The 25,304-nt window shown below is 35.7% G+C and overlaps 6 protein-coding genes across 6 annotated transcripts; 4 read left to right on the top strand and 2 right to left on the bottom strand.

Moving 5' to 3' along the window:
• Positions 1–7,009: 7,009 nt before the first annotated feature.
• LOC108579663 (retinal rod rhodopsin-sensitive cGMP 3',5'-cyclic phosphodiesterase subunit delta) lies at positions 7,010–7,810 on the top strand. The gene is made up of 4 exons (XM_017943249.1): positions 7,010–7,090; positions 7,246–7,308; positions 7,393–7,650; positions 7,729–7,810. The coding sequence occupies exons 1-4, from the start codon at positions 7,050–7,052 to the stop codon at positions 7,808–7,810; spliced, it is 444 nt and encodes a 147-aa protein (XP_017798738.1). The 5' UTR covers positions 7,010–7,049.
• Positions 7,811–8,785: 975 nt separating this feature from the next.
• LOC108579653 (homeobox protein ARX-like) lies at positions 8,786–9,988 on the top strand. Its single transcript, XM_017943239.1, has 3 exons — positions 8,786–8,999; positions 9,371–9,573; positions 9,653–9,988. Exons 1-3 carry the CDS (start codon positions 8,786–8,788, stop codon positions 9,986–9,988), a joined length of 753 nt encoding a protein of 250 aa, XP_017798728.1.
• Positions 9,989–10,437: 449 nt separating this feature from the next.
• Positions 10,438–13,456, bottom strand: LOC108579596 (cullin-2). Its single transcript, XM_017943170.1, has 7 exons — positions 13,338–13,456; positions 12,754–13,249; positions 12,490–12,669; positions 12,195–12,413; positions 11,947–12,117; positions 10,925–11,869; positions 10,438–10,845 (listed from the first exon to the last, which is right to left on the bottom strand). Exons 1-7 carry the CDS (start codon positions 13,454–13,456, stop codon positions 10,714–10,716), a joined length of 2,262 nt encoding a protein of 753 aa, XP_017798659.1. The 3' UTR covers positions 10,438–10,713.
• Positions 13,457–15,042: 1,586 nt separating this feature from the next.
• LOC108579647 (proteasome subunit beta type-3) lies at positions 15,043–16,101 on the top strand. Its single transcript, XM_017943232.1, has 3 exons — positions 15,043–15,118; positions 15,374–15,939; positions 16,011–16,101. The coding sequence occupies exons 1-3, from the start codon at positions 15,116–15,118 to the stop codon at positions 16,057–16,059; spliced, it is 618 nt and encodes a 205-aa protein (XP_017798721.1). The 5' UTR covers positions 15,043–15,115; the 3' UTR covers positions 16,060–16,101.
• A 264-nt stretch (positions 16,102–16,365) lies between these two features.
• On the top strand, positions 16,366–17,176 carry LOC108579666. The gene is made up of 2 exons (XM_017943253.1): positions 16,366–16,432; positions 16,519–17,176. Exons 1-2 carry the CDS (start codon positions 16,378–16,380, stop codon positions 17,169–17,171), a joined length of 708 nt encoding a protein of 235 aa, XP_017798742.1. The 5' UTR covers positions 16,366–16,377; the 3' UTR covers positions 17,172–17,176.
• Positions 17,177–17,521: 345 nt separating this feature from the next.
• LOC108579530 (facilitated trehalose transporter Tret1) lies at positions 17,522–23,852 on the bottom strand. Its single transcript, XM_017943084.1, has 3 exons — positions 23,259–23,852; positions 19,397–19,710; positions 17,522–19,321 (listed from the first exon to the last, which is right to left on the bottom strand). The coding sequence occupies exons 1-3, from the start codon at positions 23,276–23,278 to the stop codon at positions 18,030–18,032; spliced, it is 1,626 nt and encodes a 541-aa protein (XP_017798573.1). The 5' UTR covers positions 23,279–23,852; the 3' UTR covers positions 17,522–18,029.
• Positions 23,853–25,304: the final 1,452 nt, after the last annotated feature.

The following is a 25,304-nucleotide window of genomic DNA, read 5'->3' as shown; positions in this document are numbered from 1 at the left end:
TGCTACAGCTACGTGTAAGGGTGCACCGGCCTGCACACAGGCTAGGCTGTGACGTAAGTGTGCAGGGGTGGTGGTGCCGTACGTACAGCGGCTAACGATGAGTATTTGATCCCCTTGCGACTTTTCGAACAATTTCGTGGTTTCCATTGAAAAATGTCTGGAAACCTTGGGAATCTGTACAGTCTACCGTTACTTAGGAATCTTGAGTAACAACATTTATTACAGTACGATAGACAATTAAGCGATCGAATAGAAATAGAGAGCCTGTGGCAAAGTTTTCTCTAGCTAGAATGAAACGTTAGGATAATTTCGTTGATCTCTGTAATACGTAACGTCAATTATACGATCTGTAGAAATTTTTAATATTTCCAGACTGTTCGAACTGGTACAATTCGAGAAGGAAACGAGGAAAGGATCGTACAATAATGACAAACGATGTGAAAACGAAGAGGAGCGAAACTGGAAGTGAAAGGTGGCTTTTGGTTCATGGTGCTTCGATGGACTTTCGAGTCCATCGCTAGCAGCTGGGAATGGATGTGGTAGTACGTGGAGCTAGATCTATATGCGTGAGAGCAGCACCTCGTCGTCCTCACCCCTCCGTTTCACCGTCGTCCCGTTTTCTGCACTCCTGCAGGAACCTATATACGTGGGAAGGGAATCGTTCACTGTTGCTGTACCACCGTGACCAAGCTTCGGGCATAGTCTGAGGAACGATGATTAATAATTAGAGGGGAAAAGTAAGCGTTTCGCGAGACCTAGTCAACTTCTCCTCGCTGCTATTAAATCTTCGATGGTCTTTCTTTCATTGGGAATATTACGGGATTCGAGGGAAACGTTTCAGCTGATATATCTCTGTTGTAGGATAATTTGGAAATACTATCGAACAATCTGATTGTTTAACAAGTTTAACATTTTTATGAAATAAAAACGATAGAATCGTCGTGTTTAAAATATCTGCGAAACAAACGTTATTCTAACATTGTATATTTACCGTACACTCTGTAAATACGTATATCAATATTTACGCACGCTCAGAGAAACATTCCACTAGCGAAACGAATTCGACGAAGCAAAGAGGAAGAGAATATCCGGCGCACGGAAGAGGGAAAAATAGAGAGGATAGGAGAGAAGGGAAGAGGGATTATGCATATTCCTTTGTATCCGCCGGTTTTACCCGTTCCACCAGCCAGTTTTCATCCACTCGTCGCGCGATATCGACGAAACGTAATACGAAATTTGCCCAAGTCCTTCTTCCGCTTCCCTTCTCCCTTTGCGTCGGAGATGCTCGCCCTTTTAACCCACAAAGGGGATGTCACCGGGGTGGCGGTGGCTGCTTAAGCATGCTAACCAACGTCCCTGCTTCCCGTTCTGCCAATTTTTTCCCTCCTGTCCGCAATACGGGACGCGATAATGCCGCTTTCCACCCTTCCCCACCGGAAATTCATCTCTATACCAGACTTTATTCGATCGTTTCTGCTCCGATTCCAGGATTTACCAGTACGCGACAATGTCTGGACGAAAAAAGAAACCTCTTCATCGGTCGGCAACGATAGATTGTGAGAAGGGAGACAGGATGCCTTCGAGGTTAGTTGTTGAATTATTCAATGGAAAATTGGCAAATGTTTAAACTATACCACGAATGGGTATAGAAAGGAAATAATAGTGAAAATACAACGTGGTCGAGGGAGTAAGTAAAGTTTACATAGAAATAAAAGATAGTTGGATTTATTTTTCCAGATCGTATTGAAGTTACACCGAAAGAAGAAAAGTTCGCGTCCTTTATCCTAGCAACCTTCTATCGAAAATCGGAACAGGTAACGTATCTTTAGAAGATCTTACATTTGCTTTCTCGTGAAACCCGTTTACAATTTATCGGACTGGTTTGAGAGCAATTAACCATTTAAAAGAGAATAATTGTTCGATCGTTATTTCTGCTCTCTTTCCAAGATACATACACCACACCCACACCAGTCGACGACAATATACCTGTTATCGGTGATCGTTTGAAAGATTGCTGAAGAAGATGATGCGACAGACCGTACGTTGGATGGTATAGTAATCAAGGGAAAAACACGGACTCTACTATGCGAGGAGGGTGGATAGCTGACCCTCGAACGGGTCAGTGAATGCTAATTCCACCACCCACCCCCACTATCCCTGCCTGGTAACCGCAATCTACTTCCTTTGGGCTGCTACGGAGAACCGGTCCAAAAATTCATCGCTGGAGATGACATCACGGAAATTACTACCGTCTACGTTCCTCTATTCCCTCATGCATTTCCCCTCTCGCGCCAGACTGTTTGTGATACGGCTGATTGTATTAAATCTGGAGAGTCGTGCATATTATTAATTGTAATCTCACGATTGCTATGTAATGGATTTGTCGAGATTGTGTGTGCGTGTTTTACGAAAAATCGTCGTTTTGTAACGAAGCGTCGCTCTTTCAAATGTCGTTTAATCTATCAATTTCCGCTGTATAATTTTCCGTGCATCGTCGAGAGAAAGAAATTGCAACCTCAGGAGCAAATCTGTTTCTCTGAAAGATACACTCAAGTTTCATTTTTCGACATTTACAATGTTAATACAGACGTACAAATCGATTGTAGAAAGATGTACTACACGGTAGAAATTATCATTCCACGAGGAATACCTTTTATAAGAGATATTTGTAAAGAATACCTACTACTGCCACTTCTATACACCGTTCTCGCGTTAAAATAGAATTTCAAGCGGTATGAAATTTTTCTATTTGCATCGCATCGCGCGACGAATTTGCTGAAAATTACCTGTACGCCTGCGGCTTTCGATAAATTAAACGCACCACCGTGTCGTTACGAATATCAAGCTTCCACACACACCAATCTATAGACCTATGTGCGTACACCAGTTTGGCTATTATAACTCGTCAAGAGAGTTTCACGCGCTTTTGATTTACCGTCGTTGCCAGCTTCGACGATACCGCGCGTGTCGCAGTCGAACCGATCAAATTCCACCGCGTCTCGATATTAATATTATTCGAATGCACCACGATCGCCTATATTTATACGTATACAACGGAAATTTTCATTTTTCCCATGTGATATGTAAATTGGTTACTATTTTAGGAGGTTTTATACAACATAAAGGTGCATTTACTATCTTGGACTTGTAGTTTAGAGTGTAAAAGATAAAGTTTTTCACAGTGTAGAGGTTCCTTTATGTAATAAAATTCAAATAACAATTTAGGGTTTATTAATTTTGCATTGAATTCACAATTGCATGTAATAGATTAGTTAGAAATTGTTTATAACAATTGTATCAATTGTACAAAATGTATTTTACAAAAGGTTACAATATATCGCTATTGTTTTACACCATTTCACAGTCTACGTCCACTTCTTTTTGCGAAAAACTCGTTGTTCAAACGATATTCCATTGCAAAACTAAATAAATTAAGTCCGGAAACCGTTAGGGACACGTAAAAATCGAAAATGTTTCTAAATTACACTATAAAATTATGTTGCAAGTATAATACATAAATTATTATGTATAGTATTGGTCAATAGCGCGTGAGAGGTAAAAAGACGCAAATAAAAAATATAATTTCAAAGATTGCATTTCAATTGCTATTAATATTACCGTTTTCTGTTCTCTGAAAGTTAACCAAAAACGTCTGCAACTCTTTTCTCCAACGTTACCGCATTCTGCCAGTCGTGGCTGGTGCATCGTTAATGATATACACGACCAGTGCACTCATCGCGGTTCATTCGAGGAGCAACCGGCCGTGTTTCTTTCAATATTGCTTAATTATACATCCCTGCTCTTTTTGCCAAAACTGAAACTGGGATCGCTTCTTTATATACGCGTGATACGTAGAATGTACAACTATGTTACATGGGATAAGATTTTTCAGAGCATGTTGCTGCTTTTCAAATTTCCAATTTACACGAATTGCATAGAGTGATGGTGTAGTGGAAACGACAGTATTCCTTGTATCTTATCCCCTGTCTGACGTTCAATATTCTGCTATTACCCGTATTTTATATATCGTTACTGTCTTTATAACTCTCATGCAAGCTATCGAGAAAAACAAGGGTAGCAGTAGAGAAACGAGTTAGACAAGGAATGAGGCAGGGTAGACAAGGATGGCACTAGAGAAATAAGTTAGACAAGAAAAGGAATAGCGGTAGACAAGGATAGCAACAGTCCCGCGTGTTAGACAAGGAAAGGTATAGGGATAGACAAGGACAGAAAATTTTCGAAAGCGAAACTAACGCCATCTCGCGTCTGGTGACGTGAACTACGATTTTCTAATAGGTTAACAGAATATAAATAGAGGTATTAGACAAGGAAAGCAATAGTGTGCGACAAGGATAGAGAGAGAACGTTTCCTATTGGCTGGCGGGCGCCCAAGCTCCACCAATCACGGGCTAAACCAAGTCGGTCGGTGAAAAATCATTAATATCTCATTAATTACGATGATTCTGTAAACTTTTAGAATTGAAGAATGAAGAGTGGACCTTAAGCAACTTTCACATATACTTTTTAGTTCTCCAACTCCTTTCAGTAATTAGTTATTAACAATTATTGTGCGAAATGTCGGAAACGGTAGGACTCACATGTACGGTTTTTCATTAATATCATTGTCAGTAACAATTTCCGGTACATGTTTCTATATGAATATAAAAGGTAACATATTTAGCCACATTCTATTATAATTTTCATTAACATATCCCTTGTAGTTTGAGAGTTATTAATAATTCTTTGGGTGAGTACTAAACTCGTCGCATTCAGGTATAACATATTTTCGTTATTTCTATAGAAATACACGATTAATTGTATACTTTTATGCATGTAGAATGTAGCACGGTCTTTTCTTTACATTCTTCAATAATTTTCGTACACGTATCTAATACGGTTAATTAAATATTAACGATTGTTTAGAACAGTTCGGCATGCACGAGTACGATAAGCCGGTAACTATTCAATGTAATATTTAGTACCTTCTAAACTACAAAGGATATGATAATAAAAACTATAAAAGAATGTAGCTAAAGGAGTTGTCTTTCAGATGCATATAGTTATTTGCATAGGAATTAAAGAGAAAGCTATGAAATTATTGAAAAACCGGAAACGTATTAAACCCGTTTACATACGTCGCATTCAAGCGTAACACATTTTCGTTATTTCAATAGAAATGCGTGATAAATTATGCATTTTCAAGCATGAAGAATGTAGAATGGACTTTTATCTATATTCTGCAATAAGTTTGATAGCTCTATGTCGTGTGGTTTATTAGGTATTAGCAATTGTTTATGACAGTTAACTATACTCACATACGATGTATAGAGAACACTCTCACATAATGTTTAATAACTCCTAAACTAAACCGAATATGTTAATAAAAATTATAAAAGAATGTAGCTAAAGGAGTTGTCATTCAGATGAATATAGTTAGTTGCATGGGAATTTAGTAGAAAGCTATGTAATTATTGAAAAACCAGAAAGATACTTGACGGTATGCGGTATCGTTCCCGACATCACGTACTTAAATTATTAATAATTAATTATCGAAGAGGTCTAGTACACCAAACACTATATGCGAAAGTTGCTGAAGGTCCACACTTCATTCTTCTATACTAAAAGTTCACAATTCGTAGATATATTCGTAGATATTCGCAACTGTTTATAAGAGTTGACTATGCTCGAGTACGATGGATAGGAGACTCTCTCATATAATATTTAATAACATTTAAACTACAAGGAGTATGTTAATAAAAATTATAGAAGAATGAAGCTAACGGACCTGCCTTTCAAACGCGTATAGTTAGTTGCATGAGAATTTAGTAGAAAGCTATGAAATTATTGAAAAACCGGTAAGATACTTGACGGTATGCGGTATCGTTCCCGACATCACGTACTAAAATTATTAATAACTAATTATTGAAAGGGTCTAGAGAACTAAAAAGTATATGTGAAAGTTTCTGAAGGTCCACACTTCATTCTTCAATTCTAAAAGTTCACAGAATCATCGTAATTAATGAGATATTAATGATTTTTCACCGACCGACTTGGTTTAGTCCGTGATTGGTAGAGCTCGGGCTCCCACCAGCCAATAGGAAACGTTCTCTCTCTATCCTTGTCGCACACTAGTGCTTTCCTTGTCTAATACCTCTATTTATATTCTGTTAACCTATTAGAAAATCGTAGTTCACGTCACCAGACGCGAGATGGCGTTAGTTTCGCTTTCGAAAATTTTCTGTCCTTGTCTATCCCTATACATTTCCTTGTCTAACACGCGGGACTGTTGCTATCCTTGTCTACCGCTATTCCTTTCCTTGTCTAACGTATTTCTCTAGTACTATCCTTGTCTAACTTATGCGAGGTGTGGGGCAGATAAATTTACCCTCTTTATCTTATGATCGTTCTCTGTCCTTTTCTATTTGCTTTTTCTTCTTGTTTAGTTATTGCCAGCAAGTAAATCCGGAGGCCCGCGTTGATAATACCATAATGTTATGCATGAAGCTTGAGCTTTAAATTTCTCTTGAAATTCGACGTCGGCGATGGACGGAGGATGGACAAAGATTTCGTAGTGGACAAGGTTTTTTTACATAACTAACTATATTTTTACCATTTAAAAATATACTTGTGACAGAAAGAAAGAAACGAGTGGATAATGCAAAGAAGTTAAAACGTTAAGCAAAATATTGAATTAAATAAACTTTATGCTTGTAGAATTGCAATGCTGCTAGTAAAATACTGAAAATTAGATTCGAATGTGATATAGGGTATTACATACAACGTGCATTTTACCTACTATACCCCATTCTATCTACTTGCTAAATCTATACTATATAATGTATTTTATTTAATTAGCAAAATTCGCACTGTTTTCAAAATAATTTTTATTAAATCATCGTGTTCCACCGATGGTATCCAAAATTACCTGATATAATTAGTGGTTACTTTGTACTTACAAATTAATAGAATAAAGAATCGATAGTTCCTGAATGGATACTGCATTTGCATACGCACGTAATAAAAGTAATTAAATCCATTTAAAGTTAATCATGCCTTCTCGGGGCGAAGATATTCTTAAAGGTTTTCAAGTGTATCCTTTCCATGTATAATAATACTTGTTGCATATAAATCATACGTAAACATGATATTTTATAGGTTAGAATAAGTTATGAAAAAAGTTAATATTACTTATTTTATAGTGCTGTTTTAAATACAGTTGTATTCCTTAGCTGCCATTTATTATAGAAATTGGATGATTTTACGAGATGCTGATAGTGGTAAAATACTGTGGCAAGGTAACGAAGACTTGTAAGTATATTTAACCTATAAAATTTTTGACAGTAATACAGTGATATGATCATCGTCTAAAATGTATGACTTTACTGTATATAGGTCTGTACCTGAAGTAGAACATGAAGCAAGAGTACCGAAAAAGATTTTAAAATGTCGTGCAGTATCGCGGGAAATTAATTTCAGTTCTGCAGAACCAATGGAAAGGTTTAGATTAGAGCAAAAGGTGTTGTTTAAAGGCCGGTGCTTAGAAGAATGGTTCTTCGAATTTGGTTTTGTTATACCTAACAGTACTAATACATGGCAGAGCGTAATTCAAGCTGCTCCTGAAAGTCAAATGATGCCTGCTAATATTTTAAAGTAAGCATAGTATATACCATGATAATTTTCTATTTGAAATCATTTGATTGTATTTAATTCTTGTTTGTCTTTGTTTAGTGGCAATGTTGTGATAGAGACAAAATTTTTTGACGATGATCTATTAGTCTCTACCAGCAAAGTCCGCCTTTTTTATGTCTAAATATTCCATTCTATCTTGATAATATGACATGGGTCCAACTAGTGTGTTTTGGCACGCACACACAGGATGGAATACTGGAGATGATGATAATAATTTTAAACAAAGTTTATATTGAATATATTTCACTACATGCACCTACTGTGATACGCACTGTGCTGAATGTATTTTCTCACATTTTCATGACTGACAACAAACAGCACTATTTCCGTTTTGTATAAGCTTAACTTAAGGAATTATTGTGGTAATGCTTGAACTGTGAGATGTGCACTTTTTAAGGCACAACGCATCTTTATTTATTAAGTATGAATGGATGTAGCAAATTTTGTACATATTGTAATACACTACACTGATCAAATAAAATAACGTCCATGAAAGTTTCATGTGTTAAACAATACTATATACCAATCTCTTCGTTTTACTCTTTCTCGCAAAATAGCAATTATAATTAGACTAATTGCAATTATTATTACCAGAGAGATTAACTCGTTAAAACGTTGAAATATACCATTTTTACGTTTGTACAATTTTCGTTCCTCCAAAATCATCGATTATTATTATCATATGGTAGTTACATTTATTTGTATTTCGATACCGAAAAACGGCCGATAGCGCGCGAACATGCAAATATGAATTTCTCGTTAAATGGGAAAGGGCTAGATATACCTTTTTTCTACTGTACACCCATGCTATTGATTCGTGGTGTATAAGCGATACATTTTTGAGGCTTCACTGCCCCTCTTGAGGGAGTTCATGTTGAATATACTCTGTCCCCTACCCTATCTACATCGTACAGGTGTAAGGAAAAAAGGAGGAAAAGAGAAAAGAAATAGCAGAGTTGCGGAGTCGCTGTGGTACCCACACGAACTTCTCAACCTGGTAGTGATTCAATTACCATTAGCCTATCCTTCACCGGTCTGCCGTCTGCCTCGCTTATTCGGTGTTTAATTAATTAAACGACGGAAGCCAGATATTACAATGGATTTAAAGGAAGAAGACGAAAGTGCGAACGAAAGTGGTAGACAACTATTTTTAGTGGGTGCACCGCGTGATCCTCTAGTATCCGCTGGGGCTATCGTTGCCTCTGCTGGAGCACCAGACGAGATCAATCCCGGAGGAGATCTACAGTCGACTACTCTAGCTGGTCTGATAGGCGCTCAATCTTCCTCGGTTTGCTTTCCTACAAAATTCTGTAAGTGCACCCTGCCACCCCAGACCTGATTTAATTAACTGCCACTCTCTACCTGTCGGCTCGTAAGTTGGGGCAGTCCTCAATTAAATTATTGCTAAATGCATTAAGCGAATCGGCAGCCCTTGTTTTAAATAGAGTTAGTGGTAATCAGTTTAACAGTTATGAACCATTTTACGCCAAGTAAATTCAACGTGATTAAGTGCCAGTAATCAATGTCCCAACTTACGTGAATACGTCGCACGACTGTGCTTCAGTTCATAGTTGATTAATTACACAGTTCTCCCATTGCGACATACCATGTTTCACTTTGTGTAAACATTACCACATATTTCACAACGAAATTCGTTTCGAAAATTCATACATTTTTTTAGCGTACGACTTTTCACCAAGTCCGGGAAGCGAGGACAGACAATCATCTGGAGTTGGTAAAAGAAAGCAACGCAGATATCGTACCACGTTCACAAACTTCCAGTTGGAGGAATTAGAAAGAGCTTTTCAGAAGACACATTATCCTGATGTGTTTTTTAGAGAAGAGCTTGCTCTACGTATCCAACTGACAGAGGCTAGGGTACAGGTATATAGCTGCATCTGTTATTGCTCCAAGAGAAAAATGTAATCAATGATAATTATCAGCTTGTACAACTTATTTGTAGGTATGGTTTCAAAATAGAAGAGCAAAGTGGAGAAAACAAGAGAAACAATGTAAAGTAACCACTCACTTGACTTCACATTTACCAACTGATTGTCAAGAAGTTCAACAACAGCAGCAACAGCAACAACAGTCTGATCATTTGTTACTGGAACCACCATTAGGCAGTCCACCACCTATATATCTTGGCATGGAATGGGCAGGTTTTTCACCTTATAGTAATGCAGCCACTGCATCACCTCTTGTGGTTAATAGCATGAATAAGCCACTAGAATCGGAGACAGATGACAATCCTTTGTTGGATCCAGAACTGTTGCAACTAAAAACTCCACGTTCCTAATAGTACCAACCCAGATCTATGCTGTAGTGTAACTCATTAATAACGTTCTTTATCTTACTATGTAACATTTTTGAAGAGCAACATGTGATGCAAACAATCCTTTGCTCCATCACTTGAATTTTACCATGTATAGTGCAATATATGGCCACCACAAGTGTTATATATATGTTATTACCAGTTTTCATTGGTAATTTACTGGTAATTTAAAAAACGAGGGACCAGAGACTTAATATAAGCAACGAGGTAAAAGTTCGAATTTGAATATACTTGGAATATTGTTACATAGATTTTATAAGAATATATAGATTTATTCTTCCTATGGATTCAATGAATCTTAAAACGTGTAGTAATAATTGTATGTTGTATTAAAATCAGAAATGAAATTTTTACCTTTGGGAAACCAATGAAATTGTCCCAGCATAAAATAGTAACATCATCTTTATTCCGTGCACATATATTACAAGTCATTGAATCAACTAAGTTATTAATTGGTTGATTTAGGAGCAAGTAAGCAATTCAGGATGCTTTCTTTGATCTTTCAAATGGGAGATTCGGTTTTGAAAGTGTCGTTTAAAGAGAATATCGTTTCTCCTTACCGAGATGTATTCGGTAAGACAAAAGTTAATCGTTTTATGAAAACATTAGCAAATATTATCGTAGCATGAACGATCAAGAAGTACCCTGAATGAAATAAATTAATGATGGTGACAGATGGTACAATAAAATCATGCGACGTACGAATACTCATCTGCGTTATTTGGCGTACGTTCGATATACTGCTTATCTATAAGGGCTTCGATACATTTTTTAATCATGCTGATTGATGGTGCAAATGTAACCTTAGATTGACTTAGTACCTGGAATGATATTATTTTATTCAGTTGCATGCGTCAAATTGAACCACGTCACGAATCATGACAAAAAATAAAATCTCACCTCTTGTACGAGTTGATTGTGTCTCAAAACCCTACGACTCTTCATAATTCGAACTATAGCTGCTTGCAGGTACATTTTTCTGTCGTCGTCGACACTGCGATGTGTAGCTTCTACATCGTGACATTCGTGCGATACGTCCCGTTGCAACGCTCCAGTTATACGAAATTTTGTTCTCTTATTATGGTAATCGAAATTGAGCGTCAGCACCGTATCCTCCTTCAATTCTCCTTCCGTTGATTTTTTTAGAATTTTAGAATCCACTAGACTGGTCGCGTGTTTAACTAATTGATCGTGTGATAAGCGTAACGATGCGGCAGCTTCTTTGCATTGTATCGAGTCACAATGTTCAAAAAGAAGCAGCAATGCCATTTGGTATGTTTGTACGGTGACCAAATAAGGTTTCTTTAAGTAATTAAACTTGAGTTCCCCTTGACAAAGGTGATGCAACCAAGTAAGTTTCCGCCCGCTAAATTGCGCGTGATAGAAAGTTTCGAACGCCTGTATAGATTTTTCTAATTGTTGAGGAATATCAAATGGACCTGGGGATGGTGGTAAACCTAATGGCCAGGCACCTGCTTGTAACACATACACCACAAAACCGATGCCTAATTGATTTTCTCTGTCCCCTTTTCGTAAACTGTTCGTAAATTTGGCATTCAAATCCCCCGAAACGGACATGTCGGTAAACATTCGATGTAGCTTATTCGTGAACTCATAGCCACAAGCCTGTTTTAAACGATCGATCATTGATTCCTCGGCATCCATTGATTGCGATTGTTGATGAATTAAACGCTTCGCCAACATCCGCGCGTAAAACTTCTGGAAAACATCCTTATCATCAACGTATTTGAACACGGTGATACAACGTGCTAGTTTTTCCTCTATTTCACCTTCTGATGCGGCCTTGGCAGTTTTTTTCAACAAGGAGTCGCAATATTTAGCAAGCTAAAGTAAAAATATTACAAATTACAAAACACGTTTAGTAAAATTGTATCAAACTACGATTACTCAAAATTACTTACAAGTTCAGGGGCTCTAGCTGGTTGCCGTGGAATGGGCTTATGATTTACGACAACCGAGCAAGCTTTACCAAGAGCAGTTACAAAAGCTTGATCGGCTCGGAACACATCTTTAATCAATTCCGAATATTTGTGATGCACGTCCAGCATGCTTTCCACAAATTGTGTATGTATCTATATTACGCGATTATTAGACAATAGGGTGCTTTTATACATGATCAAATTATATTTACTGTTATTACTTCTCTTACATTTTCTCCTTGTAAAGAGCCAATTGCTTGTAGTCCTTGCTGAGTAATGTGTTGAGTAAGTTTTTGTACAAGTGGTGCTAAACCTTGAGGTAATGGCCTCAGCAATGGATAAAGGAGTGTCAAATCCCTTCTACGTTCATTTTCTATCATACTCTCTGCTTCCTTATAAAGCCACTCCACGTGTGTTGCTATCATTTTTTCTTCACAGCATTGTATCACCTACAAAATATTACTGTCGAACAATCGACCACTTTAACTTAACATATTTGCGTAATACACAAAATTAGAAGCGTACTTTAGGCGCAGAGCTTGAATGAAGAAACTTATTAGCTCGAAGTTCTTCCTCAACGAGTCGCCACGTAACTCTTTCCATATAATGCGTTACGTCCGATTGTTGAAGCAACTCAGATGCTTCCCTCATAAAAAACTCTCCACTAGCCTCAAGGAAAGGTGTTTCAAAAATTTCTTGATACATCTAAGACAAAATACACTGTATAAAATAATTTTATCAGAAATGCAGATATTAAATAAAATTAAATAAAGCAACAAAGATTATTACATCCACTTGTCCCTTAATTTTGTACTCCTCAACTCGAACAAAACTTTGTATCACACCACAAGTAACTTCTGTACTTGCTGAGAGAGATGTACCAACTCTGTCTGCATGAATGTTTTCTAACAATAAAGACACCAGTTGTTTCTTTAATGGTACAATCATCATCCTTTTCCAAATATCTAAACCAAGTTCTCCTATTTCCATTTGCTCTTGGCAATAAGCAGCTGCAGAAAATGTGCCATAGATAAGTTCTGCCTCTGAAAGCTTTTGCCCTTTAATATGATGTTGATTCAGATATAAGTATAAGTGATGCAAGTAGTTAATGCCCTGTGAATATTCTGTCCAAGCTTTATAATATGCTTGCAGCACACTGGATTCATCTTGGGCACGAACTTTTGTTAACAACTGGAAGACATGATTCTTCAAGAAGCTTTCTGTCTCATTATATAATTGATCGGCAAGTGGTTCTGGATATGCCACACATAATGAATACACATCGCTGAAATAAAATGCAAAACATATACAGAAAGTCAACATTGACATACTTTTACATATCCTAATTTTAACCAAAAGAGATCATTAAATACCTGAATCTATCATTCCATGTTGCACGTGGAACATATGATAATGTTAGTACATTGTTTATTGTCTCTTGCAATGCAGTCCATATCTGAGTAAAATCAACTCGTTTAGGCTTTAGTGACATCCTTTTACACGATCAACAAAATACCACAGACTTGCAACACCACGGAGTTAAATATACCAATTCTATAATATAATTATTAAACTTGTAAACCTACAAGAAAGTAGTGTTTTCAATTGTAATTCTTCTGCAATGATGAAAGGTAAGTCAGAAAGTATTTAAACAAATGTTAAATACATATTAAAAGTCAAATGATTAAAGAATATTAAAGCCAAGCACCTAAAATATATTCCAAGAATAATCTTTCAATTATAGACAAAGACAGAGATTACAAGGCGTTGTCCAAGTGTTTTGTACATCAGTGGTTTAAAAATAATATAAAAGTAAAATACATCGCGGGTACATTTACATTTCATAGTCGCCCCAAATTTCTTTTTATGTGAACTTCTTTGACGCAACGTGTGCGCGTAGCAAATTATTTCTTGGAATACTTTTTTAGAGCAAGTAGATCAAGCTGATCAGCACTCGAAATAGCGCCTGAACGTTTGAATCAAAAAATATAAACCGTTCGTAAATCATCGTCAAACATGAACCAGGAACAATTATGTTTCGTTGTAATTGCATTTTATTACAAATTATGATTATAATTATACGAGACGTCTCAATGATCATCGAACGAATTATAAACTACACGTGTAAACGCGCGTTACGAACTACAGCTGACTGGTATTATCCAGATGGTCATGATCGAAACCACTAACCAAAAACTTGTAGAAAGAGTGGTCTGTATTCTTAGAGATGCGATTGCTGATCGATTCTAATTCCTGTTAAGATAAATCCTTCGAAAACACTTCTTTTCAGTAATTCGTAAATCATTCCCAGTTGCAAAATACATGACATTTACAATGACTCGTCTTGATCGAACACATTTTCTCTCTCTCTCTCTCTCTCTCTCTCTCTCTCTTTCTCTTTCCTCTTTCACTCTCTCACTCTCCTTCGTTTTCTTTCTTTAGTTCTCACTTCAACTGCCACTTTTATAAAACTTTTTTACTTTAAAAAGAACTTTCAATCCACAAAAAATATAAACTTTTTTCTCTATAACAGTCAACGAATTAAATGCGAAACACCGGACTGTCTTGAATTTCTTAATAACATTGCAGAGCCATGTTTTTTCCCCTTTGCTCTTGACTTTCTGGGATCTTGGAGGGGATGATAGAACAGACTGTATAGAGGCCCTACTCTCAATAGAGAATACACCATAATGCTCTTACGTAAATTTCAAATTTTGATTATGTATCGTATTTTATTTAATCACATTCTCTTTACTTTATTGTACTTAAAAATATTCACTGAGCGAATTTAACGTATCATTGTCCAAATCTATAAGTGATATAAAAAAAAATTAATAAAGTTTTAGAGTTTTCATTAATTCAAAATAATGCTGACTTTCCCCGTACATTTTTCATACATATAATACTTACAAATTGTGTTAAACTAAAGAATAACACATACTTAAACTAGAGTATTACATTTTATTTGAAACATCAAACACATTAATTTGCATTTTAATGCGTACGCGAATTTATGTTTACATCTTATGACGAAGAAGGAAACTGAACTTCTATGCGTTCCGTACTCTGTGACTTATAACTTACACTGTAAGGTGCATTTTAAACTGCGGTAGCATTTAATCAGTGGGAAACTTCATAAAATTCCTGAAAAATGGTAATTATTTAAGCACTAAACAGTAACCTTTTAAAAAACAGATCTAATTCTCTAAAATTTGGATTGCTGTTGTACTTAAGTAATTCGAAAACAGTGTAAAATGAAAAGGAGGTTATGTTACTGTCAAATATACTGATGACATTGCATGTTTTATAAACTATCATATAATGCTATAACTATATTTTAAATTAGATTTCATTAATCGTATGTTAGTTATATAAACAGAAGCTTAACAATATGAAAATTATTTTTTAGAGTATTTTAGCTTATAATGGTGGAGCTATCATAGCAATGAAAGGCAAGAATTGTGTGGCAATAGCTGCTGATCGCAGATTTGGTATACAAGCACAGACTATAACACGTAATTTTCAAAAAATTTTTGAAATGGGTCCACATTTATATCTAAGCTTACCTGGTCTTGCCACTGATACTCAAACAGTAATGGAAAAACTAAGATTTCGATTAAATTTGTATGAACTAAAGGAAAATAGAAAGATACATCCTAAAACATTTGCATCAATGGTATCAAACTTATTATATGAGAGAAGATTTGGGCCTTATTTTGTAGAGCCTATCATTGCTGGGTTGATTCCTGGTACATACGAACCGTACATTTGTAACATGGATTTAATAGGATGCATAAGTACACAAAATGATTTTGTTGTTGGTGGGACATGCAGTGAACAGCTTTATGGAATGTGTGAATCACTGTATGAACCAGATTTAGAGGCAGATGATCTTTTTGAAACAATCAGTCAGGCTTTAGTAAATGCATGTGATAGAGATGCAATATCAGGTTGGGGTGCTCTTGTTTACATAATGTAAGTTATTTTTTTCTTAGTTTTTACTTTCTTATTGTTGTAAAATTCAAATTATTGGTGTTTTATTACAGAGAAAAAGACAAAGTTACAACCAAATCTATCAAAACGCGAATGGATTAAAATATCTCGAAAATACACATTTAAATTGTGTATAAATATGAAACCACCTTTTAAGAGATGTATACATTGTTTGAATAAATTACTAATTTTCAATAAACGAAATATAAAATCTTATAAATCCTATGGATTGTTATTTGTCCAACAAATAATTACTATATTTATCGATGTTGGTAACAATTACTGTAGGTCTTCATATTTCTGTTTTACATTATTCAGGTTATGATGCCACTCGGTCGGTATCTTGAGTTTGGTACATAACGTTAGAAGATAATATATTACGTTTTACATAAAGTACTGTATCTAAAGAAAAAAGCCACAATGGCTGTTAACAGATTATGTACAATATTTCGACAAATAACGATAAACAAACAAAGTATGTAAAGTATATTCTTTATATAATTGTTTGCTGGAAACATAACCTAACTGACGTACGTAATTTTATAATTATTATTATTTTAGGTAATATTATTGGAAGATATTGTTCTTCCCATGTATTAAAAGAACAAAATAATAATTTACGTTCCCATAATTATTCCAAGAATGTGCTACACGTAGCACAAACAGAGTTGCATATTAAATTTATACCGAGAACACTTAACATAGATTTTGGAAATCTGGATGGTATTATGAAAAAAAATATAAATGAAATACCTCTACCTAAATATATACCATCAATAGAAGAACCTCTAACACGGAAACCTATTCAACAGGACATGCCATTAACAGATAAATCTTTTCAACTTCCACCAACGGTAAATGGTTGTGAAAAACTTGCAAAACATTTAATAGTAATTAGGAGACAAAAAATGAAAAAACACAAGAGAAGGAAATTGCGCAAAAGAATGCAGTTTGTATGGACAAAGCTAAGAGCAAAACGTAATTCATTAAGAGAAAAAACCTTTCAAGCAGAATTAATTGCAAAAATTAAAGATGCACAGTCGTTTGATGTCAAGAAATATATCGAAGAAAGACTTGCTATTCTAGATAAAGAAATTTTACCAAAAACTTATAAAGGTGAAATATTGTCTGCACAAGTGATTAGACAATTTTTGAAAGAAGATAGAGAAAAATGGGAAAAAAGAAAAAATAAACCTCGTTTAACACTTGATTAAACATACACACAGATATTGAATAAATAGATATTTGTTCTAGAAATTTGGAGTTCCTTTTGATTTCCCCTTTTCCATATAAATAAGATTTTAATATTTTAAAGTAGGAGGAATTATATTTTCTATGGAATTGAAAAAGGTGTAATTATACAAATGACATAATACATATATTGAAAACGTTTAATTTCACTTATAAAACATAGTTTGCATTGCTGAAATTTGTATACACTGTCAGACTATGTTTTTTTACAAATATCATTTACATCGCTTTTAACTATATTTTGTCTTTTAATCACATATATACAAATGTTATAATACTATGATAATAATAAATAGCACCTTTTGTTTTCGTGTGCGTGTATTAAAAAATTTGCAAGGCACGTGTCCTAATTTTCAAAAAATCTAATATATTCATTAACGAGTATATCTGATCCTTTCAATGACTTGTACTCTTTAAGAAATATATCGCATCGTCACCTTCTTGAAGAAACTATGCGCGATTTAATTACTTGAGTGTTTAATTAATAAATAGATATCGCTAAAAATTAAAATTATCCTACCTAAACACGAAAAATAAAATGTCAGAATATCGATAGAAAAGTCTTAGTGTAACTTAACTGATCATAATCGATTTTTAAAGTCTTTCGATCACGTTTTGTCAGCTGTACTATCGTCTTGTTACAAGACGAACTTAGAATACCTTTAAGTATTTATAAATTAAGAACTGCTTTCTGATAATAATATGCGAATTCATTTTTGTTAACAATAATAAAACATAGCCATGCAACTTTTTATCTTTGTTTTATGGAAGACAGATTTGTTCGATCTATTCCTATTAAAACGTTAACTGTACGCGTTGCTTCAGGGGAATATTTGACCCTTTTTTACTTCTAACACCTTTGGCTTATTACTACGTATAGTTCCAGTTTTTAAATTACTATTCCTACCGGAAAAGTAGTCCTCTATTTCTTGAAGTGATTTACCTTTAGTTTCGGGAAGGCACAAGTAAAAGTATATTGTACCGAATAACGATATACAACCGTAAAGAATGAAAGTACCATGCCGAGTAAGAGCGCTAACTAAAAACGGATATGTTTTAACTACTGTAAAGATGAAGGAGTGGGCTGCCATAGTAGTCAAACCACCGATAATACCGCGTACTTGTACTGGATATACTTCGCCTATCATTATCCAAGGGATAACAAGGAAACCAAGAGTGCAAGTTATAGTGTATGCAAATATACAAAAGACAGGGAACCAGGTAGCAACGATTGGAAGGTTGCTTACAGTCCAGTATTCTTTCAACCACATATATCCACCTAGTCCAACCATAGAAATTCCGCAACCAATGGAAGAGACCATTGTGAGGGGTCTTCTTCCACATCTTCTGCACAAGATGCAAGCGGCAATAGTGGATGCTAATCTTACTACTCCAAGAATTACCGCAGCTAAGTACTTGTTTAATGTTGCCCCCGAATCTTGGAAGATTTCAACGGCGTAAAAGGTTATAACATTCGTGCCTGACCATTGGTATATCAAAAAGTACAAAAACAACAGAGTGAACGGTTTCAGAGCATTAGGTTTTAAAAGAGCGCCAACTATCTCGCGGAATCCTGTTAGACGCTTAATATTGTTTTTAGTGGAAAAATTAATAAGCACTTCCATTTCTTGATTAATGTTGCACGCACTACCTCGAAATTTCTGTAATGCTTTCCGTGCTTTTTCAGGTCTGTTACGAGATATCAAATATGACGGTGTCTCAGGAAAGAGAAACATCAGCAATAGAGCAGCAAGAGGTAAAATTCCACTAATGGCCGCACAAATGTTCCACGTAAGTACGCTTCCCAATGCATATTCGATCATAACTCCAGTGCTGACTCCGATACTCGCAAAAGCAGTCAACATTCCTCGTAGATGGGGTTGAGTCACTTCTCCGGTATAAACGCGCGCTGGAGCGCCCACCATGCCGGAACCAAGTCCTACGAAGAATCTTCCAGCATATATCATATGAATATTAGTTGCAAATGCAATTAATACCCATCCAAGCAATGCTGGAATTTCTGTGATGATGAGAGACCGTTTCCTCCCAAGTGCATCCATCATATATCCAGACATTAAACATCCAATGGGAGTTCCAATGGAGGACATACTAGCTACAGAGAAATTATAATTTGTTATTATCATAGCCATAAAACTGAATAAGCTTCGGTTAAATACTGTTTATTTACCAATCCATGATTCCTCAGATGATCCCTTAGTAATGGGAATGGTACTATTTGCTTCCTGAAGTTGTGGAGCAGCAATGGCAGAAAATCCAAAAGTCATACCAGTGTTAACAGTACCAAGCTGTGCTACTATTGCAGCAAGTACTTGTCTGACTACACTTCCATTAACATTGCAGCCATTTTCTGGGTCAGTATGCACATTGTTTGATGCCAGCACAGATTTCTCATCTTCCAATTGATTGGATGATTGAATTTTTGAGAGTATCGTTGAATCCACCAAGGATGATTTCTCTGAGTTTTGGATGTCACCATTGTTCCTGCATCAGATAATTCATTTTATCATATTAATATATGATTTCTCAGAAATTTGTGTAAAAGCAAAAGATCATGAACTAGATATTTATACATATAATAAAACTGATTTAATAGAAATGTGCATGGTAATAAACTTTTTTGCGCACTATACAAACTGTATAGAGATACAAACAGCCTTTCATATCTGGTCCTGCTGTCTATCTATCAAGTAAGAGACAATTATTTTTACTTAATGTAAATAAAATGTCATGTATCTGAGAATGCACGTCAATATTTACTTGGAAATAATTTTTTGATGAAAGAAAAACATTTACAGAAACAGGAACGTTCATTGAGGATTAATCCTTTTTTTCTCGTGCTAATGAACCCTTGTTATCGAGTACGAGAAACATAATAACGTTCGAGATAACTCGAAAATTTGGCACTGATTTCATGCTACCAAAATAAAGTTCGACCTAAATCCCGTTCAATACTAGGAATCGATTTATGAATTATTTCTACAAACACCTTCGCATATTTCGTAACTGTGCAAATTAGCATTAGTCAACACACCATCACCTAACATTTCACCTGTATCCTATGCAATAGAAATAAATTTTTAAAAAATGTGTAAATATTAATCGTGAAATACAATAGTTAAATGGTAAAAATTTTTTGCAGTCCGAGAAAAAACATAAAAAAGTAGGCTGATGTAATTACGACCATTAAAATCGAGAGAACGACAGAAATGACACAAAAAGAACTTTGTAACGCGTGTATTATCGGCAGACAACGTGCATTTCCTTGACAATTTTCAGAACATTGAAAAACAGAGACAGCGAGGCGCTTCTTTAAAGTAGATTACGAACTAACATTATTGCAACATAGCGATAAGCGAATTCGAATCATTCTAATCGAAGAAAAAGAATCAAAATTAAGACACTCTAACAATTGAAACATCTTTTCGATGATTATATTTGAAGAATTTCGTATTCTATGTAAAAGCTACTTATTAAGACAGTAGTGAAAATTTTTCCTTATCGTAGCTACTATCATTCATACATATTATCATATCATATTATCATATCATACATATTAAGTACATACATATTCATTTGTGTGTATTTTGTTATATACACAAATACCTCTGCATTATAATTATCTTTGCTCTCATATTTGTCAGATGGAATAATAACGAATCGATCGATCTTATTACGGATTGAAGGTTTCGCGCCAAAAAAATATTATCGATAAATGTATTATGAATTAAATTGTGCACAAAATACAGGAGCTTAAAGAAATATAATACTTGAAAGGAATGGAGAAAAATATTTTGCTTGAGACGTTTCCAGAAAAGAAAATCCACAATGATGAATGCCATTCCTTTTTTCCTCATTTTCAATGCAACGAAATGTACTGCGTTCCAAAGCGATGGTCGCATCAATTTTAAACACGCAACTTTCTCCATACTGCACAATTACTTTTCGTCTTGGATTATTTTTCCACGATTTTCTAACCGAAATTTATTCGAGAGAAAAAATTTGCAAAAATTTATCAACACCGAAAGTTATTGATAAGCATTGATAATTTGATTTTGTTCACAAACACGCTAGAGACAACTGTTCGCGCTTAATGCGGTATAAGCAATAAGACACGTTGATACAACGGTGTATCTATGTACATACATATGTACTGATAAATATCACTAGCGAGATTACTTTCACATGCAGATTGTTATTAATAAACGCAGCTGGATATAACTTTCAGGAGTCTGATAGTTGTTTTCATTATTCCTACTCAGACGTATGACCAATGATTATGAAATCAATTAACGCATATAGCAGAAGTAACCGAGAATACTTTTTCAGGATTGACCGAAGCGACGTAGTTGAGCAGCCTTAACCTGTATTGTTGCAGATTTGCTTCAAATCCGAAATAAGCATGCGCGTAGAAACGTTAATAACACGCGGGTAAAGAGGGTGTTAAACCTGTCGGTAACTCGCCTTGATTTCTCATTTCTCGATCGTGTAAACTTTTCTCTGCAAAGGAGAACGTATGAAATGTAGATGTATGTTTACGAAGAATTTTTTTTAGCGATATACGTTAGAATTTTATTTGGAGGTTAAAACGTTCCTCTCTGTGTTGTTTTCTCTCGTTATTGTCTTTCGAATGCACTGAACTGAGAGATTCGTGAATTTTGGCACACACACACGAGAGAAATTATTTTTACTCGCGTGTTACACGAAAGGGTTCAAGTGTACATAGTGCACACAATCGTCCCTGGTCGGCGTATATTAATAGTTTAATTACATCACACATGTTTGACAACGGAAAACACAGAGGAACGCCGGTACAAGAAACCGAATAGCGGAAATGAACATGACATCACGTTAATGTAAGATTAATTCATATACATTTACCTATGCAAATGAAATTGTCTTGAATATTTTAATAACAATATTCATGTAATTCCAACGGCTGAAATGGTAATCGTGATTACAGTTTATAATCGATAATGCAGGAGAGAAAGAAATCAGTCAATCGAAATTATCTTGGACCGAGATTCGAACCCTCAATCGAGATATTGTAATCTTTCGAAATCTCTCGATCAAACATGGTCGCCGTCTTTTCTAATCAATTCACTAATTAAGAAATGATGCACTATCCGCGAAAATGCTTAACAAAGAGACGAGCATAGTTCGAATGTAATATCAGCGATAATTCACAGATGCAGCGAGCTTTAGTTGTCGTCAGGCCATTCATCAATGACACTACTTGACGGCGCATATTAATAGACTAATTACATTAAGTCGCGGTAAATGGGCCCAATTGTTATCTATTTGCAACGTGTTGAGTACGAGGATCTTGTCGTTGCAATTCAACCAGAAAACAATTACCATTCACGGCGAAAATAATTAACGCACATTTGAAAATCGACGTTTACACACCTACCATTATTCAAGTTTCATTTACGCGAAGTAATAGTGTATTGCGAAGAACACGATTTTCATCGTTCATCGACAGTTGTCAACACTACGCGAGCGGAAAGAAAGTAAAACAGCGAAGAAGATAAAACGCAGTATAATCGTTTATGGTTGCTTATCTATCCCGGTGGTGCCATTAATTTAGCTAATTTTTCAGAATCTCCAATAGAAGCCTTGTTGATAACGCTTAAAAAGCTGCATTTACGAGTGCTATCGCGCTGAAACCGGAAAAAAATACGAAACGTCGCACCGAATTACAAAAGAAAAGAACAACACAGTACTCTCGTCACAATGACTAATTTATGATAAAAACGATGGGAAGATAAAGTAAGAAATGGCAAAACTGTACCGTTTCGAAAGCAACGATAAAAATGATTTATATTTATGCAAATTTTGTAAAAATCAGAAGAAAATATGGCAACGATTGACTCGTACAAGAGTGTCAACAGGAATCGTTCGACTTTCGTCTGCCACGTGCGAGTGCGAAGCGAGGGCATCGTGCGAGTAGAAGAAGGAAAACAAACTCACACAGCGCTTGCACACACACGACCACGCACACACACACATTTACACACGTATGTACTTACTCTGCCATGGTGTTCGTCATATCAATCTTCTGTTGTCGTTTTCCCCAAAGGGATAGTTATTAAATAAAATAAAATAAAAATATGTACAAGTTATATCACAGTTCGTTCGATCACAATGCTATAATTATTACGCGAAGAAATTCGCGTGTCATCGCCTTTTTCCTCTTTCCTTTCTTTCAACTCTTTGTTTTCTCGTTGTCTTCGTCTTGCCCAGTGTTCCCTGTCTTCCTCTCTTTCTGCTTAAACCTCTCTAACGAAATCGCACAAAATTACGTACTATTTTCAGGAAAAGCTTCCGTTCTCTCAGAACATTCTTGAAACGCCGATTGTGCGTCCTATCTCGTAGAATCCCACTGGTCTCTTTTTCCATGGACAATACATATGCACCGACCGTCTTGATAGTTTTTCTGTGCGGTTGACTATCTTTTTCTCGCGAGAGTAGGAGGAATCGATCGATGAAAACTGACGAAATCAGATGAAAGGAAAGAGGAAAGATCACAAGAGAAATGCAAAAACCACTTAGAAAATCGTAGAAAGAGAGAGAGAGAGAGAGGAACTTTGATCTTTTTTCACTTCTTCTCTTTTGTGACGACGCGCGCGAAGCGAATGTACTTGCAACAACCGCCGGGAAAGCTTTATATAAGCAAAAGCGACCGACCTTTTGGTTGGTCGAATCCCCGCTGACCTGCGCAGTAGAAAGACGCGCGAATTTTGTCTGATCGCGCATGCGTTCTACGATCCGTCGTCTATTCACAAGAAATTCTCGAAAAAATGAAATTTAATCCAATTTATCTCGTGACGAAGAAAAGCCACCGTGTAATTAAACTACGTCTATAAATCAACTGGAATTTATCGAATGGAATTGGGATTGGCATGAAAAATCCTGGAGAAAAAGTACGTGTAAAAAAGTTGAAAGGTAGATAATTGCTAAAGAATACTGTTATATTGACCGCTTTTTCAAAACATCAGTTGTTAATTAATATAACATGGAAATTAGGTATTACGTTACATTTTGTTCAAGGAGCGACGTGGTAATGTTGACAGAACACGAAAATAAAAGCAGTGCAAACACGTCTGTCGGATGGAAGTAAAAAAGAGATAAGAAAAAAAAAACTGCGCTTAAAATTTTACACACGAAGAGGTAGAGGTAGCGTGTGCCTGATTTTCTTTTCAAATCGAAAGCACAATCTACATTTCGAATCGATAAGAGCAATCACGAGGATTTGATCATTTGTTTATCTGAGAAAAATAGTGCCGTATCGCTCGACGGTTCTACAACTCGTGACTGAATTTGTCACGATTGTTGTTCGTGAATTACGATATTGACGTCTCCTCCGTACGGAGCTGAATACGTGAAATAAGATAACGGACAAGCAAAAATTCTCTTTTCGCATATTTTATAAAATCAGTTTTACAACCGGATTAAATCCTCGAACGGAACCTCGGGGAAACCCGTGAACGCATCGGTAATTGTTAAAAATAAAATCTTTGCTGTATATGGTAAGACGAATTATCGGGGAAAAAGTGCACAAGTAACAAAGAGAATGTCGGTAATTTGGAATATAGGAAGTAGGTGGAAAAAGTAGAGATATCTTTGAACGGGATTTGCTGGTAATTCGGGTACAGCTCCTTATCACCTACATTTCGGTGTCTGGCTGTGTACGATGATGAATCGTGCACACAGTAAAAACGAACAATAAAATCTGGCCAGACGCAGAAAGATAACCTCGCCGAATAGTCCGCCTTATGCAAACACTTTAATCGCTGTAGAATGACGTTTTCACACCAGAGACAAGTGGTCATACTTTCGTATATTTTAATTCTTTATCAACGACAGACGCGCTTTTCTACATTACAATTATATATTCGGCACAACGTAGGAAAGTGGTCTTTTCCCCCCCTTTTGCAATTTTTCCACAAATTACCTCCTTCGGGAACCACAGATCGCAGAAAAGAAGCAAGCTTATCTCCATAATTTCGAATTCCTTCAATTTCTTAAGCACACTTCAGATTCACTATTGAGAAATCACGTATATAATTTAGAAT

The sequence above is a fragment of the Habropoda laboriosa genome, unplaced genomic scaffold (genome assembly GCF_001263275.1).
Source record: "Habropoda laboriosa isolate 0110345459 unplaced genomic scaffold, ASM126327v1 scaffold33, whole genome shotgun sequence".
Lineage (NCBI taxonomy): Eukaryota > Metazoa > Arthropoda > Insecta > Hymenoptera > Apidae > Habropoda > Habropoda laboriosa.
The sequence above is the reverse complement of the archived record's forward strand: the minus strand, read 5'-3'. Positions and strand labels throughout refer to the sequence as shown.